A 19,590-nucleotide genomic window follows, 5' to 3' on the forward strand; every position below is an offset into this window, starting at 1 on the left:
GTTAAAAAGGCCCTCCCCACACAGCTTTGTTCAGTGTGGGAAACGAGTGAGATTAGAGTAGTGTGGGAGGGAACATATGGGAAAAGGTAGTCCTTGAGGTACCCCAGCCCCCACCTGTACAGGACTTTAAAGATGAGAACAAGCACCTGGGAATTGATAAAAGCAAAATCGCAAGTTGACACTTCAGCCCAGATCTCCAAATTACCTTTTTCAGTGGTTTCATGTAGAAGTTAAAATGCCTGGGCGATGGAACCTTGTATAAATAGGGAAGATGTGGTGATAGTATGCCTTTTAAATATTGAAATTTCAATAAAGTTCCAGATAGGGTTAGGTTATTCAGTTGGCATTTGGGATTGCAGTTAGTAGCTAGGGAGTCTAGAAAGGCAGCCTGTATATATATTTTAATCTTTTCTTATAAAATGATTGCCTTCAGAGAAGTAATGCATGAATAACACAACATGGTTCCATAATGTGAGGAAGTGTAGTGTAGTGATTAGAGCATCAACCTGAGACCTGGGAGACCAGGGTTTAAATAACTGCTTGGCCATGAAGCTCACTGGGTGACTTTGGGCCAGTCACAGTCCCTCAGCCTACCCTACCTCATAGGGTTGTTGTGAAGATAAAATCGGGAGAGGAGAACCATGTTTGTATGCCACCTTGAGCTTCTTGGAGGAAAGGTGGGAGATAAATATAATAATGATAATATAATCCAATAATTATATATTGTAACAATTTCACATATCTAAGTTCTCATGTGATGTTTCCCTGACATGTGAATTGTGTAAGGTTAGGACTTGTTGGGTTATTGGCCTTGTTGTTGGGCTGATGGGAATTGGAATCCAACAACCACTTAGCTGTCCCTGCAGCAGATTGTTGCCTACAGTTATGTGTGATTTTTGCATAGTATTATGGATGGCTTGCACTTGTACTCCTAGTTCTTTTGTTTCAAAACCTCGAATCTCTATTCCATTTTTCTCAGTTAATTAAAGTTAGAGCAAGCTCCTAGAGGCATAGTTTTGTTATAGGCTCTAAAATATGTCTTGAGCTAGCAGAATTGACTGATAATGCCCTGCTCTCCTTTTTTTTTTTTTGCGAGCAGAAAGTTTTTAATATGGATGTTCTTCATCTATTGAAATCTATGGAATGGCTGGACATTGTTTTAAAGCTTCCTAAACTATGATAACAAATTCTGAAGTGTTGCTATTTATGGATTAAAGGAAAATCCTGTTATTAAATTCATCCTTTCTCTTTCCTTTTAGCCGTCCGCTGTCTGCCAAAAGAAGTCCAACTGGAAGCACTACATCACGAGGTGAAAATGAGAGGCCTGGGTCTGGAATGGGAATGGGGAGATATGGAAAGGGTTAAGCACTTCCCTTCCCTGCAAATGCTCCTCAACCCTGGAGTCTTCTTAACCAGAAGAGAAGCAAGCATCAAATTTATAATTTTTCTCAAAGACTTTGAAGAGACACTGCTAGGCAGAGTAGATAGTACTAGCTTCATTCAATATATGAGCTGTTGATCGTGTCAGGATGCTGTTGAAACATCATTCAGCCACAATGCCTTTTGTGAAGCAGTCTTGAAACAGGAAAATGTTTTTAAATGACTGGAGTAAATGGCAACAGAACTCTTAAGAGCAGATTAGTAGTCTCAGGATAAAAGAGATTTGGACTGCGTATGGAAATTCTCACTTGTACAAATTTTGAAGCAATACTTGGCAAAAGATTTGAATTATTTTCTCCCCATACAGCATTTGGAACCAAACTTTTTAAATATAAAGATCATTCTTTATTAAGCACCTAAAATCAGTAGGGTTTCCAGAATGGCACCAGTGCTACTTATGACAAACACCAATAAATGTCTCATATATAAGACAACTTCTGACAGCTGTAATATCTTTTTCATTAATAGCTAAGCCAGCCTTCTCCAACTTAGTGCCCTCCAGATGTTTTGGGCTACAGTTCATATTAGCCCAGCTAGCATGGCTAATGGTCAAGGATGATGGGGGTTATAGTCCAAATGGAGGGTACTAGGTTGATGAAGGCTGATTTAAACTATGGTTCTTTGGATTTGATATTCTGCAAATGTCATGCCACAAAGGTACTAGGGGCTGTCAGCACCCTGGGCTCTTAGTAACACTTTGAATACAGAAAGTAATTCTATACAGGCTTCAGAAACAAATAACAGTACTTCATGGCTGCCTTCTTATCCACAAAACTGGTTTCTTTAGAGACTTACAAGAGCTTGAAGTCTTCATTCTAATTTTTTCTAGCTTGATATGCAGATGTTTCATCTAGGTGCTCAGAACTGCAGATGAATTGATGGAAAACCTTTAGACAGAATTATTTCAATTGTCAGGAGTTTTCTGTGGTGTCTTCAGTTGACTTTCAATTGGTCTAAAGCATGGCCTAATTGATTAAACTTTACCCTTCACAGAGTTTTGTCTCTGTTGTACATTAGATACAGTAACATCATTAGGCAAAGTAAGTAAATCAATTTACTTGCACCAATGGTCATAACAAATTTATGCAATCGTTTGCAAGTATTTTTTTTTAAAAAAAATACATTGGCGAAACAACCATTTATAATTAAAAACAGTCCACCAAATTTGTCTCAACAATGTTTTAATGTATTGCCATTGCAACAAAAGCAAATGAGGTCACCTTTTCATCTGTGTGATCTGTGTGCCTGTTTCTGTTTACCAAGAGAAACTAATTTTTGTTGCAATTTTAGAAAGATGTGTTTCCAGCTGCCCCCTTAAAATAACAAATAGTGAGGTGAATCTTTAACTATATCTTCCCCACAAATACTCTGCCTCAGATTAAACGGAATATCCCTGTGGCAGCCATCCAGAACCACAAAGGGTATTATTCTTTATAGTGAAAATAAGCTGTAGCAGCAATGTAATACCTACGTAGCATTAATATGCCCTGTGTTTCTTCTCACAGAAGCGACGTCAGAGCAGCAGCATCAGTTAGTTCAAAATAAAGGGTTGAGTGGAGGTAGGAGAATCTATATTTTTTACAGAATAGAGTATGGATAGTTCAAGGTACTGGGATTGGATTCCTCATTCCTCTTATTTAAACACAAGGGCCACTCATCTCGAGCAACCTTCCCTAACCTGTGGCCCTCTAGATGTTGTTAGCCTACAGCTCTCATCATCCATGACCACTGTTCATCCTGAATGGAGCTGATGGGAATTGTAGTCCAGCAACATCTGGAGGCCACTAGATTGGGGAGGATGCACTACATGTTTAGATTTTTGGCTAGTTTTTTTCTATTGCACATACGGTCTGTGTTGCAGGGGTCTCATGTAATGAGTTTACATACAGAATTGTCATCACAACACTGGCCAATCAATAGCTAATTGGTTCTTGGAAGGGTCACAATCATGCATGGTTTTTCCTGGAAAAAAGGGAGATCTTTATTTTGCCAACTTGGGATAAGAAGAAACTAGATAAAAAGCACAAAAATATTCTTATATTAGATATACGTTTTGCATTAATTAAAAGGAGTTTAGTTTTTAACATAGTTTATTTGTTAAATAACAATTACTTTTGATAACCATTCCATATATTAACAAACTCAAGAATTATGATGATGTTAAGCCTCTCAGTCCTTAGTTTTTTCGAAATGAGGGGGATGGATTTTGGAATCACATTGAATAGGTTGCTTGGAGTCGATTAGTGCTTGTATTATACTAAATTGTATTTTATGACTGGAGTTTATTGTTGATTTATTACTGGGTTGTTTTACTGGCTTATTATATTGCTTTATGTTACGTTTTTAATATGTCACCCAAGATATTTTTTAAGCAACTCATAAATGGAAATAATAAATATATCATCATCATTTACTACATTTATATGGCTGCCCATCAATAAAATTCTCTACGCAGTTTACAAAATGAAACAAAATTATACAACAATTAAAACAAAAATGAAATAGAAAGAACAACAACGTGAAACATTAACTAGCAGAGAGAGAACAAAGCAATTTGCAGCTTGGCTTAAAACCATTCTGAAATAGAGAGAGCATACATTTTTAAAACCACATTAAAACAGTGAAGGCACAGAGTTTATTTTGGAACATAGGTTTAAAGGATGTGGGTGAACAAAAAGGTCCCTTGGTGCCGAAAAGATCACAAAGAAGATGGCAGGCCAGAGCCTCTCTGGAGAGGCTGTTCCATAGTCAGAGTGCCACCACTGATACGAAGATCCTAGAAACATAATTTTAAAATTACATTTTGGGTATATTCTCTAATTAAGTCTTGCCTCTGCCACTTAATGGTATAAATGTAGCACCTTTCCATTGTGTGACCATTTTTCCACAGGATAAAAATTACAGGAGCACTTTTGTGCCTAGAAGAATTCTTTGAGGGTGGTGGGAAGAAGTGCGGGTGTCTCTAGCATCTCCAGTTCTCCTGGCAGGAACGTAAACACTTGTGCTAAAGAGGTCTTTTGAAGACACTTCTCAGGTATCCTTATCCTTAATAGGGGTTTTCTCTTTTCCCCCCTCAAAAGCCTCGACAGCAAGTGCGAAATCTGTGTCAGCATCAGGGTCTCTCCAGCGTTCTCGCAGTGATATTGACGTGAATGCAGCAGCCAGTGCCAAATCAAAAGTAACTTCTTCTGGATCGGATGCCCCCTTCAGCTCTGCTTCAGCCTTGCCCCCAGGTTCATACGCATCTCTAGGTAAGCTTACTTGCTTTGGCATAAAGGAGATCAGGTTTTAGAGAGTAAAGAAATAAACAGTTCCAGCCTTACAGGGAAATGTAGAGCGCATTGCAGTAATCTAACTTGGAGATTACTTCCATTTACCTTACTAGGGTTGCTTTATTTTGTGTTGTAGTCAAAGAGCAGAATTCTTCTTATACTTAAATCTATGACTGACTACTGTATTTGACAACATCCAAGGACTTATGTCAACTGTGAGTGCATACCTAACAGTGACTACTTGCATTCTTGAAATGCAGGAGGTCTCTCAAATTCTCAAGTATGGAATGCCTCTTATTTATACAAGCACCTTCTATTTATTTATTTATTTATTTATAAAGCACCATCAGATGCACATGGTTCTGTATATTAAAAAACAATAAAAACAAGTCCCTGCCCCAAAAGGTGTACAATCTAAATAAAATAAAATGAGGACAACAAAGGAGGGGAGGGGAAACAAATAGAGGACAAAGTGTGGACTTCAAATACACATATAGTGCCTTACAAAGTATTCAACCCCCACATTAATATTTGGTAGAGTCACCTTTAACTGCAATAACAGCTTTAAGACTTTTGGGGTAGGTATGTACCAGCTTTGCACACAGTGTCGGAGGGATTTTGGCCCATTCTTGGCAGATTCGCTCCAGGTCGTTCAGGTTGGTTGGACGTTGCGTGTGGACAGCAATTTTCAAAGAACGCCACAGATTCTCAATGGGATTGAGATCAAGACTTTGACTGGGCTACTGTAGGACATTCACCTTTTTGTTCTTGAGCCGCTCCAATGTTGCTTGGGCCTTGTGCTTGGGATCGTTGTCGTGCTGAAAAGAATTTCCTCCCGAGCGTCAGTTTTTTAGTGGACTGAAGCAGGTTCTCTTGCAGTATTTCCCTGTATTTTGCTCTATCCATTCTTTCTTCAATTTTAACAAGATGCCCAGTCCCTGCTAATGAGAAGCATCCCCACAGCATGATGCTGCCACCACACTTCACTGTAGGGATGGTGTGTCTTGAGGCATGGGCACTGTTAGGTTTGCGCCACACATAGAGCTTTGAGTTTTGGCCAAAAAGCTCTATCTTGGTCTCATCTGGCCACAAAACCTTTTCCCACATCATAGCTGGGCACTCTCATGCTTCAGGGCAAACTCTAGACATGCTTTGAGTACCTGTTTCTTTCTTGCCACCCTCCCCCCATATAGGCCAGTGTTATGCAGAGTTCTTGATATGGTTGACTAGTGCACCATTACTCCACTCCCATCCACTGAATTCTGCAGCTCCTTCAAAGTGATAGTTGGCCTCTCTGTGGCTTCCCTCACAAGTCTCCTTCTTGTTCGAGCGCTGAGTTTTGAGGAACAGTCTTTTCTTGGCAGTGCCTGGGTGGTGTGATGCAGCTTCCACTTCCTGATTATTGATCCAGCTGTGCTCACTGCGGATATCCAAACTGTTGGATATTATATTTTGTACCCTTTCATAATATATCCATTTGTATTACATTATCTCTCACTTCTGTAGCATGCTCTTTGATCTTCATTTTCCTTCAGATCCACAGCCTGACCAATATCTTTCAACAGTGGGTTTTTTGTTCTGATAAAGTGACAGCAAGTTTAATGGTTCACAGGTGGTAAGGTAATTGTGTCCTCGATAGGGCAATTTCTTTCATCTGTGTAAACTGGGAGCTTCCACAGCACAGGGGCTGAATACTTATGCAAGCAACAGGTTTCAGTTTTTTATGTTTCTTACAAACCTTTCCCAACGTAAAACAATGTCATCTTACAATAATTGATTTTGAGTTTCAATGTTTCAGAATGAATGAATGAATGAATCTTTATTTTTACCCAGCCCTTTTCCCAAAACTGGAACTCAGGACGGCTTACAAATAAAAACTGCACATAGGTAAAAAAACATACAAAAATATACAATTAAAATAAAATTAAACTATTCGCGACATTAAAACCATGAAACATACACTTAAGATTCTAAGACAATTTAAAACATTAAGAATAGGACCATAGAACAATACAACAGACCTTATGAGGCCGTATCTTAAACATCTTCTAGTCCAAAAGCCTGTCGGAATAAAAAAGTCTTTACCTGCCGACGGAAGGATAGCAAGGAAGGGGCCATTCGTGCTTCCCTAGGAAGAGAGTTCCAGAACCTGGCGGCAGCCACCGAAAAGGCCCTATCTCACGTCCCCATCAATCGCGCTTGCGAAGGTGTTGGGACTGAGAGAAGGGCCTCTCCTGAGGATCTCAACGCTCGGGCAGGCTCATATGGGGAGATACGGTCTGACAAATAGCCTGGACCTAGGCCGTATAGAGCTTTATAGGTCAAAACCAGCACTTTGAATTGTGACTGGAAACAAACTGGCAGCCAGTGGAGCTATCGTAACAAGTGGGTTGTATGGTCCCTGTAACCAGCCCCAGTTAACACTCTGGCTGCAGCTCTTTGTACCAGTTTAAGTTTCCGAACAGTCTTCAAAGGCAGCCCCACGCAGAGCGCGTTACAGTAATCTAAACGGGATGTAACTAAGGCATGCATCACTGTAGTCAAATCAGGCATCTCCAGGAACAGGCACAGCTGGCACACCAGTCTTACCTGGGCAAAAGCATTCCTGGCCACTGCAGAGACCTGGGCCTCCAAGTTCAAAGCTGAGTCCAGGAGCACACTCAAACTGTGAACCTGTGTCTTCAGGGGGAGTGTAACCCCATCCAGCACAGGCTGTATCCCTATTCCCTGATTTGCCTTTCGATTTACCAGGAGCACCTCTGTCTTGTCTGGATTTAATTTCAATTTGTTCACCCTCATCCAGTCCATCACTGATGCCAGGCACCGGTTCAGGATCAGGACAGCTTCCTTGGCTTTAGGTGGAAAGGAGAAATAGAGTTGGGTGTCATCCACATACTGATGACACCGAACCCCAAACTCCCGGACAACCTCACCCAGCGGTTTCATGTTAATGTTAAATAAAATATCATACAGAACAAAATTACAATGTACCATTTGTAATTCAGTAATATGAGAGCATTGGTCAGGGGTCGGCACAGTACTCTCAGTATACAAATTATGGAATTTTTTTAAAAAAAAATCCCAAAAGCTTTGGAAAAAAAGGAAGGGTTTTAAATAAGACTTTAAAACTGAAATTGAGGAAGCAGTCTGCATGTGCTCCAGGAGACAATTCCAGGAATATGGAGCAGCAAGAGAAAATGAATGAAGAAACGACCCTGGGACGGGTAAGAAGCACAGAGTTTGAGGAGTGGAGATCCTGAGCAGGGCTATAATGAGAAATAAGAACTGGGAGATAAGGAGGAGCCAGATCTAAGAGTTAAAAAAGAAGAAGTTTGTACTGAATCCTGAAATAAATAGGGTGCCAGTGAAAGGACTTCAGAAGTGGAGTAACATGGTCTAAACAACAGGCCAGATAAATGACCTTGGCAGCAGAGTGTTGAATAGAAACCAAGGGATGGATATGAGTTCGTGGAAGACCAGTCAAAACAAGATAGCAATGGTCAAGGCAAGAAATAACTAAAGCATGAACTAATGCCTTTGCAGAGGAGACAGATAAAAAAAAGTCTGATCCTAGCAATATCATGGAGGAAAGAAACGACAAGACAGCCTTAATGTAGGGAACAAAAGAAAGAGTAAAAAGTAAAACTAAAACTGCATGCTTCCTCAACAGGATAGAGAGGGACGTTGTTAACAATGATGAAAAATGTGTATTGCAAAGAGGGCTTAGGAGGAAAGATGAGCAATTCTGTCTTCGACATACTGTTTCAGGTGCTGATGAAACATCCAGGCTGAAATGTCCAAAAGACATGACGTAACATGATGTTGGACATCAGAAGAGCGTTCTGGGGTTGAAAAATATAACTGTGTCATCAGGATACAAATGATACTGAAGGCCATGAGATCAAATAAGTTTGCCCAGGAGTAGTACATATTGTAAAGGGAAAACAACAAGGGTCCTAAAACTGAGCCCTGTGGTACCTCAACCAAGGGGGAAAAGAGGATGATGCACAACCTCCATCCAGCCCACTAAATGCATGGCCCAACAAATAAGAAACAAAGCAACTACGAACAAAATAACAAAAACCCAGATCACAAAGAGAGTCCAACAAGAGATCAGGATCAACCGCCTTCTACCACTCTTCTTTAAGAAGAATAAAAATGCCTTGGATGATAGAACTACAGAAGCAAAGAAAAGTGGTTCACAAACACATTAGTGTTAATAAGGCAATTATTATGTTTTGGGGAGCGTCCCTCCTCATGATAAGCTGATTGTGTTTTTTCTACATCCCCTGCAATACATTTTTTTTAAAAACACTCTAGTGAAAGGACATCAACTTCTCTTTCTTTCATTCTGTGTTTAGTTCATGGGCCATTTGTAGCTCCTTAAGAGTCACCCACACCACCACCAGCCTTTGCAAGATCATTCAAATACATGATTGTGATCCAATGTAGTGCAACTAGGCGTCTACTTGCACAACAGGGATTCTTCTTCCTGTCTTTCCCTCTGCAGGGGGCACAACCCTCCCCTCAAAAGCATCTGCTCTGGAAGGTTGAGAAAAGAAACCAGAAGTACTGTTATTCAAGTGTGGAGATATCTCTGGATGCCACTCATTAAATTTACTGAATGTATTACACGGCTATTTAAATGTCAGCAGGTGGAGCTATTGCTGTAACTATCTTCTGTAAGGAACAGTCTGGTTAGACAAATGGTCAAATATAGTTTATGTATTAACAGTACTTGTGTACTCTGGTAGTATAGACCTCTCAAACTGGTTTACATGAAGTTTTAAAAAGAATAATTTCTCATATGTACAACAGAATTCAAAGCTGGATAGCAGGACAGGAAGAAAACTAAAAGCCAGCTAAAACGGATAAGAGGAAAATCAAAGGAAATACCACAGAGATCTAGGGATGGTAGTTTTATGCAAATTACACATCTACGTTTTATGGTAAATCTGGCTTCAGATGCACAGAACTGGCATTTCTGTTTAACTAAGTATTCATTTAATTCAACTTATTTTTGTAGCTTGTTTTTCTAGCTAAATACACACTGCCCACTTCTGCTGAATATTACTAACTTTCCCTGTTATCCCTCTCCTTATTTTTTTTAATTTGCTTAAAGATGGTACTACCAGTAAACCTGAGGGTAAGCAGTCTCTGTGAGGTCTGTCTCTGGCTATTATACCAGGTCTCTGTTATCACCCAAGTGGTCCCTGGTTTTCATCTGTGTTCACTGGTGCCTTTGCATGACCTCTTGCATGGTGTTCTCCTCTTACTCATGCTGATACCGTTGGGTACCCTTCACCTTGTCTCTCAGCTCACCCTTGTCATTAGGCATATTACTTAGTAGAACATTTTGTTTCTAAGTAGTTCTGTGAACCTACCCTAACAGTGTCAAACACTTCATAAATATCATTGCACATTGGAGGTTTATCTGGTCTTTGTAACTGAAAATGTTGAACTGTTTCTTGAAAAGTTCCTTGCTTGAGACCTTCCTAGGTCGCCTTATTTTATTAATTGTGCACAACTAGTAACATTTTAATGACAGTTTGTTTCATAATACTGTTCCTGGCAACCTTGAAATTAGTAACTGTGAGGATATGTGACTGCTTTACCTGTTTTAGATGTTCTTGATGCTTTTAAATGTTTTAATTGTTTTTGAATGTTTTAAATATGCTTTTATTATATTTTAATGATCCAGATATAACTGACTTGTTTTAAACAGTGCTGGTTTCTGTTTAACTTACGTTTTAACTTATAATTGCCATACACACACATTTTTCTACTTGTTATTTCTAGATTGTGAGTGCAGAAAGAGAGTACATTTGTGTGGAATTCTGTTTGTTGCTTTTAGAGTAATCTATAGCTTAAACAGAAGGTAACAGAGCTGGAAGCTTCATTATTGGTATTGCTAGACTTTCTTTTAGCACATGGTTCCAATGTAAACTTGAACTGGTCTCATAACTGGTACCATCACCCCATGTTTTCTGTCAAATATATGTTTCTTAATAAGTTAATACTCAGTTTAGATAGGAAGGACTTGTGGGCAGTGGCAGATTATTGTAGCTACAATATGTGTCCTGTGGAAAACTTCCTAATTTTAAGTGGCAAGCAATTCTGTTAGCAAACAAAATGGTGGATGGAGGTGGGAGAAAGTAAAGATTACTATTGTATTTTTGACATATAACAGTATGGACTAATATTTCACTCCCAAATCATAGAAAATCCAAGAGCAAAAAGCCTTAAATTAATAAAATGGACAAAAATAACTCCTTCCCTCTCCTTTACTTTTACCCTGGGACATCCCAATATTGCCATGAGCCCACCTAGCTCTATCTGTAACTCAACCCTAGTCTATTCTCTTCATCTTTCTTGCAGATGATTCACTTAATCCCAGCACTCTTATGGGCCTTTCAAATGATTTTACATTTATACTGCACCTTTCCTCCAAGGAGCTCAAGGTCGTATACATTAGTGGTTCCAAACCTGGGGGCCATGACTCCCAGGGGGGCTGTGAAATAAGCCAGAGGGGGCCACGAACAGTAAAGAAATGAATTATTTATTAATTTTGTTTAAAAAGTCTTCACTGCCTGGACACTGTCTGCTCCCCACTGCCGCTGCGAACAACCCCTTGTTCCAGATGAGAGGGGAGGACTTTTGCTGACGCACCAGAGCATATTTCAGATGCACCGATGGCAGGCATCTGCTTATAAAACACAACGCAGGTGCCAAAGGAGGCTGAGGGTGGACCTACCAAAAAGAAGAGGGGATTACGATCACAGATTTCCGTCTCCTCGCACTGCTGCTGCTGACAATGGCCAATGAGAAGAGAGGGCTTTTTGTGAAGCAAAAAGAAGCAAGGCTGCAAGGGAAGGCTGCTTTCTCCCTTCCTTCCTGGTAGCCAACCTGCTTGCCTTTCTTGGCTCCTGATGCACTACCATCTCCTTTTAAAAATTATTCTTATTTGCGAGGCTGCCCAGATCTCGCCTTCAGCCCAGACGGAGCCAAGGAGCAGTGAGGAAGCTCAGGACTTACTTGTCCTCCATATCTAAGGCTAAATGTGTGTGCCAGCATCCCCCCTTTCTTCCACCTACAGTCTGTCCCCCCAATCTCTCTCTCCAAGATGCTGCGGCAGTTGAGGGCTTCCCCTCTCCCATGTGCCCAAACACATGCACGCCTGCAGATGCTTGCAGAAGGGGCAGGTGTGTTTGTGTGTGTGCGTGTGCTGATCTGTCTTCTTTCTTATTCTCCACGTGCATGCTAACCAAGTCATTGGTTCTGATGATCATCCCAAGGCCTAAAAGCACTAACCCCCCTCCTCAATCTATCCCCCCCTTTGTCTTCACAATCTAGCATCCCTACCACTACCACATTGCTGCTTGTTTGTTGTTTGTTGTTGTTGTTATAAAAATGTTCAGCAAGTTGGGTGAGGCTGGGGTCCACATACTGCAGCTGAAATGTATTTATTTAATTATTATTGCATTTATATCCCACCTTTTCTCCAAGTTGCTCAAGGTGGTGCACATAGTCCCCCCTTTTCATTTTATCCTTACACCAACCCTGTGAGATAGGTCAGGTTGAGAGACTGGTACAGAATGCGGTGGCACGCTTAATAAAGCAAAGCCGTCGCCGGGATCATGTCACCCCAGTGTTGATGGAGCTACACTGGTTGCCAGTTGTATACCGGGCCCAATTCAAGGTGTTGGTATTAACCTTTAAAACCCTAAACGGTTTTGGCCCAGTTTATCTGAAGGAACGCCTCCAGTATCACCAAATATGCCACCAAACAAGATCGGCCTCACAAGACCTTCTCTCGGTCCCACCGGTGAAAACAGCTAGGCTGGTGTGGACCAGAGAGAGGGCCTTTTCGGTTGTGGCCCCCACCCTCTGGAACTTGCTTCCTTTTGACCTTCGACATGCCTCCTCCCTGATGGCTTTTCGTCGAGCCTTAAAGACCTTGTTATTCAGGCAGGCCTACGGGATTTCTGGGGTGGGTTAGGCTATTATGTTGTATTACTAACGGGTGGTTTAGATGTATTGTTGTTTAATATGGTGACTGTTGTATGAATATGTTTTAAATTGTATTTTATATTGTGTAAGTCGCCCAGAGTGTCTGTTAAGTCAGACAGATGGGCGACTAACAAATAAAAATTTATTATTATTATTATTATTATTATTATTATTATTATTATTATTATTATTATTATTATTATTATTATTATTACTGTGTCTGGCCCAAGGTCACTAAGTGAGCTTCATGGCTGGGTGGGGATTTGAACCTGGATCTTAGTCCAACCCGCTGGTGTTGGGAGACAGGACTGTACATCTTCAGACTATGTGTGTGTGGGGAGGGGGATACCAATTTGCATTAAGAAAAGAAAGCAACACCTCCCTGTCTGCAGAGAGCTTTTCATGGAAAGGAATATTTGGAGGTGTGATTTTGCTACGCACCATTTTTTCAGTTAACAGAGGCTAAAATTACAATTGGCATGGGGGGTGTCACAAATTTTTTGAGCTTATAAAGGGGGTCTCCAGAACTCATAAAGGTTGTAAACCACTGGTATACATGATTCTCCCCCTTCTGCCTGTTTTATCCTCACAATAAGCCTCTGAGGTAGGTTAGGCTGAGAGACTGTGACTGGCCCACGATCACCCAGTGAGCTGTATGGCTGGGTGAGGATTTCAGTCTTGGTCTCCCATGTCCTAATGCAACCACTACACCACATTGGGTCTCTCATATGTGGCTTCTAATTACAGCAATTGGTGTTCGGGATATAAAATGCATTAAAAGCTATATACCAGGGATAGCCAACATGGTGTCCTCCTGATGTTGTTGGACTACAACTCCCATTGTCTCTGACTATTGGCTATGCTGGCTGGAGCTGATGGGAATAGGAGTCCAACAACATTAGGAGGGCAAAGGTTCCCCATCCTTGATTTATATCTTAAAACCAGGCCAGCTCAGCAGGAGCAGGTGCCTGGTAGGGTTCTTCCCTCCCTTCTCTCTCCTGTTCTTTCTCATAAGAGAGCTGATGTCAGAAGGCTGGGGGGGCTGTGATGGGACGGTACATCTGTTGGTGTTGCCTTCTGTTAAGGCATATTTAAAGGCGAGCTGAAGCAGTCTTTTTAATAATAGTTGAAGCAGCCTTTTCTTGACTTTACTATGGTATCTTGTTCCTGCTTTCCTTATATTATCTGAGGAAAACTGGAAACGGCCTTGTACAGAGTTATACAACTCAGTATTGTCAATACTGACTGGCAGCAGCTCTCCGAGGCTTTAGACTTGGGACAGTCCCAATTCTACCCGGAGGTGCCAGGGATTGACCCTGGGATCTTCTGCATGCAAAGTAGATGCTGTACTACTGAGCTACAGCCCTTCATGAAGGTCCTTTCATAAACTGAATTAATTTGCCACTGGTTTCAACACTGCTTCAGAACTGAATCAGGACAGTAGTGTTTCAGAGAGACAAATGTCAGAACACTAAGAAAAGTTCTGAGACTTCCTAAGTATAACTCTTCCTAGATATTGGAGAGCTTGATACACCTGATTTTGTGTAGCTCTTCTTGAAAAAAGAGAGAACTTATGAAAATAATTGAATTTCCCCCCTCCTTTTTATTTTTTAAAAACTCACCCCATTATGTAAATCATGGTTGAACTGAATAGTGTCCTCTGGTGCATATGAAGGAACATGTAGAATAAAACTGGCCCTCGATGAGCTCTACATGAAGTTGTTTGAGTACCAATTTTGTGACAGAAAAAGAGGGTGATTGGGTTGGGGACATGTGGAAGAAGTTTGTCAGGAAAATTGGGAATAGCACCTTGCATTGTATTTACTGATTTTACTGGCCATAAATAGTTTCAGGAACCAAATATATGAAGACCACCTCCTTCCCTACAGACCCTCTTGGGTGTTGAGATCAGCAGAAGGGGCCCTCTTGGTAGTTCCACCGCATCCAGAAGGTTGGGTGGTGGTGACCTGCAAAAGAGCATTTTCTGTTGCAGCCCCAATCTTGTGGAACTCCCTCCCCACAGAGGTGCATCTGGCAACGCTGAAGACATACCTCTTTATCCTGCTCTTTGACCCCCGAGATGTATCTTTTTCAGAGCTTGGAAGATTACTTTAAAAAAGTAATAAATTACAGTTATATGGCCCAAAAAAGTAGTAATTACCATTACAATTGCAATTGCTCTGAAAGTAACTGATTACTTTATTTTTCCTCCAAAGTAATCACTAGAATTACATTTCAGTTACTTTAAAAAACGCCTACAAGGTGCTGGCCTTGGATGCTGCACATCTAAGTAGCCTAAAACAACATTAAAAATAAACAAACACATACAGAGGTAGTAGAATAATTCTTTTTATTCATAAGATAGCAATGGTGGGCTCTCCGCTGGTAAGGGTGGTGGCGAGGGAGGCTGAGGCCACTACTCAGATCTTTGCACGTCAAACCAAGTGCAACCCCCCCCCTCAGCCAGCCAGCATAATCTCTCTCACTTAACCACCTCCCAGACCCTGCCCTGCCACCAACTAAGGGACACTCACCCAAGCACACATTTTCCCAAGATGCAAAAAAGTTAAAATACTGCAAATGCAGCACAGTAGCCAGAGAGGGTGGTGGAGGCCACTTTGTGCGCCAAGTGCAAACACAGTATTCACACACACACAAACGTTGTCATCTTTCACCTCCACAGTTCTTTATCTCCATTCTGCTGCTGCCTCCTTCTCCTTTATCCATGTTCTTGACCTCTGGATCCTTTCCCCCTCCACTCCATTCTTCACCACCATTATCCATTTTTTAAAATAATTGTTTTCTCCACTCCACCCCGTCTCACTCTCTGCCTCCTCCCTCGCCACCTCCTACCCATCCACAGAGCATGAGGAAAGAGCAACACTGTGCAGAAGTCCAGTTTGAGGCACATGATTTTCATCCACAAATCCGAGGAGCAGAAGACTTCCCCTGCTCCCCCCGCAAGTAATGCCCAAATGTAATTCTGGAAACGTTACAATTACTCCACAAAAGTAGTAAAATTACTTCTAGTTCTGTTACAATCAAAATGTAAAGGAATTACCCACTCGTAACTCAAAAAAGCAATGAATTACAAGTAATTCGTTACTTGTAACTAGTTACTTCCAAGCTCTGATCTTTTTAGGACCCACCCTATTTTTGTGATTTTAGATTGTTTTTAATGATGTATTTTAGACAGTTGTAACCCACCCTGGAACATTAGGGTGAGTAGTAGTAGTAGTAATAGTTGCTGTTGTTATGCTAGAACATTCTGGAAGAGGTATCATGCTTTTGAGATGTATTTTACAGACATAGAGTGATATTCAGTGCTGGTCCTACTCAGGGTTGATTCACTGAAGTTAATAGACATGATTCACTTAAGTTCATTAATTTCATTGAGTCTATTGTGAGTAGGATTTAGTTGAATACAACCCATATTTCTAAAATGTCCAGAGGGGAGTTCGTAAAATGCCCTCCATGTGAATGTGTAAGAGAGCAGAATCATACCCATAAGCCATGTTCCTGCATGTGCCAGCCATGGTCCTGGGCAGCCAAACATTCAGCATCAGTATGAAAAGATCCTACCTGAGTCCAAATATGAACACACATATGGGGGCTTTGGCATCCTAGTGGGAACCCTGCTTACCCATGATTCCCACTAATGGTACCTATCTGCATCCATACATGGGTAGAGTTCCTTCTCACTGAAGCTGAATGCATGGCTGGCATGTGACACTTGGGGATGTCGAAATGCTTGGAGGAGCTTGAGTGGAACTCCTGTAAAAAGTGTGAGCAAATTACTTCTCATACATACTATTGTATCACTGGCAATCCAGGACTGGTGGTAACTCTTGGTGGCAAGCTATCAGTCTTCCCTAACCCTGGTGCCCTCAGTTGTTTTGGATTGCAATTCCTGTTAACCACTGGCCATGCTGGCTGGGGCTAGGGATGGGAGTTGTAGTCCAAAGCTGGAGGGCACCAGGCTGGGGAAGGATGGTCTAGGTATCTGAATACTGACATCAGACATTAAAAGCTTATATCCTTAGAACCCCACTTCTGTTTCTTTCAGAGACTTTTTGATGTCCTTGGAAATATTACACTTCCGTGCAAAAACCAAGTGCGTGGAAGCAAGTTCTATGTATATCAGTTGAACTCATGTACAGGCATGCATGTAGTTCAGATTTTAACCTTTGGGTCCATGCTTAAATAGACTTATATGTGGCACTTGCTCACCAATGAGACGTGTTTTGCTGTTAAAGCCATTAGTATCTATTGTGTCTGTTTCCCATCTGTAAAGCAGAAATAATATTTCCTCGGCCTATTTAATATTAATTTTGAGAGGCAGCTGCTGACATCCACAACCCCATGTCTCTTTATTCCCAATTCCCTCAACTGTTTTGATTTTGTTTTATTTACCTGTTAACTCCAGCATTGTACAAATTATAGGACTGAACTTTGTCTTTCTCTTTTTTTTTCCTTGGGACATTTTGGTGCAACTTGTTTCGGGTTTACTGTATGTACCTTCTGGACCCTCTAGAGCAGATTTTGGGGGCATACTGGTGGTGCAAGAGGAGGAAAGAGAGGTGAAGTCCCATTGCACAAGCAGAAGTCCATTCATGCAACATTGGATTCAACCTAAATCTTCCTAGTCTTGATACTGCAGTTTTAAACATATTTGAAATGCTAGTAAAATAGGATGCCTTTACATATTAGCACAAGTAGATTGGTTCATCCCAGGTTGAGTGTATTTGTGAGGGAATAAGTGACTTAAAACATAATCACTTAGATTAATTAACCACACTGTCTATTTTCCCCCTTTTCCCTAGGTCGGATCCGCACTAGGAGGCAAAGCTCAGGAAGTGCCAGCAATATCACTTCAACACCTGCTGACACTCGAGGCCGCAGCCGGGCTAAAGTAGTTTCACAGTCCCAGCGTAAGAAGCTTTTTAGCTTGGTTTTGTGGAGGATGCTGTATATTTTTTCCAACTTGTTTTCATCATCTACTCTCTTAGAAAGCACGTTTTCTGTTCACTCTAATCAGTTTTGTTCAGTTTATTTCATTTGTGTGGAGCAGATTCTAAAGGCCTTATCTGAGGCTATGACCCCAACTTATTAGGCATGGTACACAGATGTAGTAATATCAGGCCTGCCTTCAGGATGTTTGTTGGCTCTAGGCAGCGGCTACCATCCCTGTGTGCACCTTCCATTTACTTGTATTGACCCATATTCATTCACATACTCTTTTGTTATGAACACATAAGCTCATTCCCTAATAATGTCATTTGAATTTTTCACTTGCATTTCACACATTCATGGACTGTGGTGTGCACACAGTCATGATACATAGGCCTGGAGGAATACTCCTTCATTGGAAGCCACTTCTCTTCTATGATTGTTTGCCTAGGTACCATGCCCTGGAAAATGACTAGTGTCTTTCTCTCTCTCTCTCTCTCTCTCTCTCTCTCACTCACACACACACACACTCACTCACTCACTCACACGGGGGGGATAAGGTCCACAAAATTGTTCCTTTCTCTGGGATGTCTTGTGCAATTCTTGTCTAGCACAAGGACTGAAACTAATACAGCACCACAAGAGCATGTCTTTCTGAGAGAGGGAAGAAGATGACTGCATGAAGGATCTGCGTTTGTGATGGTTGATGGGGGGGAAATTGATTCCCTGTGCATCATAAATAATAATTGGCTGTCTGTTCCTTCGTCCCTGAACTATATGAACTGTAATTACTGATCAGCTAGAGGGTAGAGCATATGGTGGTCGCTAGTGAGATTAGATGTATTTGCATCCTGCTAGTCACTCTGATTCCTGTTTACCTGAGCACCTGTCACTTAGGTTATCATGCTTGGATATGTAAAAATAATTCTAGCCAAGGGATAGTGTAAAATTGCAGGAAATATGTCTAAAATTAGTGATTAGCTGCTTAGTGTAGTGTAGATGCACAAAGGGGGAAATGGTCATCTCCATAGTATATCCAAACATTTCTTGTATTTTTTGAGCATCCCCACTGACCCCGACAGCATGTCAATTCTCCTCATGTTTTGTAATTTAAATGGATTACTAGAGCCATAATCTTTGAATCATGCAGTTGTTACATTCTGTTTAAGGGAGAATTTACAGTTTAACATTGACTGCAGATAATGCCTAAATCTCCCTGGGTCTTGTAGGCTTTAGAGTCCTGAAAAGTCACAAGGAATTTTTTTTAATTTGAAAAAACAAAAAACACAACTTAAAAGCAATTCCATGCAATTCAAGTGGAAGGGGACTTCCGGTGGTTTATAACATTTGAGTTTGCCAGACCATGCACTTAAAGGGAAGAGCAAAATATCCGCCACATGGTTGAAGACAAACTTATTTTCTATACTTTCAGGAGGCTGTTTAAATGCTAGAAGGAGGATGGGCAGGCTCAACAATGAATATTCCAAACATTAGAGATTTCTTTTTCTTTTTTGTAAACTGCTATACGTGCCTTTCCTTTCTGCCGTGGTTGGAAAAAAATCAGCTAGGTTTGAGTTATTGTTTCAGGGAACATCAAGTTAAAGGACTGAGGAAAGAGAGAGGGATTCAGATTATGAATCTTGAATGCCTTTGTAAGGGAAGAGAAGGATGAACTGGAATACTGTGATACCAGTCTTTCTCATTTGTCTCAGATGTAAGGGCCCATTCACATTTTAGTGCGAAGTGGCCCTTAGATCTTTACAGGTTTGTTCTCCATGTGTACATGGAAGTTTAATGTGTCATTCTGAGTGAGGTTCATTCTCTTTTGAGATGGGTGCAGTTGAAACTGTAACTTCATAAATCGGTATTTGAGATCAAGCCCGTAGAGGTTTTCAAGGGACGAGCTCATCAATGACAT

At 41.0% G+C, this 19,590-nt stretch overlaps 1 protein-coding gene across 9 annotated transcripts in view; it reads left to right on the top strand.

Moving 5' to 3' along the window:
- The window catches only part of CLASP1 (cytoplasmic linker associated protein 1), a 311,886-nt gene that overhangs the window by 174,211 nt on the left and 118,085 nt on the right, over window positions 1-19,590 (top strand). For 6 of the 9 annotated variants that reach the window (XM_061609140.1, XM_061609147.1, XM_061609143.1 and 3 more), the window contains 4 exons: window positions 1,260-1,309; window positions 2,946-2,999; window positions 4,521-4,691; window positions 17,546-17,653. In XM_061609140.1, coding sequence (XP_061465124.1) covers window positions 1,260-1,309; window positions 2,946-2,999; window positions 4,521-4,691; window positions 17,546-17,653 — 383 coding nt within the window. The remainder of the gene's footprint in view (window positions 1-1,259; window positions 1,310-2,945; window positions 3,000-4,520; window positions 4,692-17,545; window positions 17,654-19,590) is intronic. The other 3 variants (XM_061609141.1, XM_061609149.1, XM_061609148.1) reach the window with 1 other exon arrangement.

The sequence above is a fragment of the Rhineura floridana genome, chromosome 2 (genome assembly GCF_030035675.1).
Source record: "Rhineura floridana isolate rRhiFlo1 chromosome 2, rRhiFlo1.hap2, whole genome shotgun sequence".
Lineage (NCBI taxonomy): Eukaryota > Metazoa > Chordata > Lepidosauria > Squamata > Rhineuridae > Rhineura > Rhineura floridana.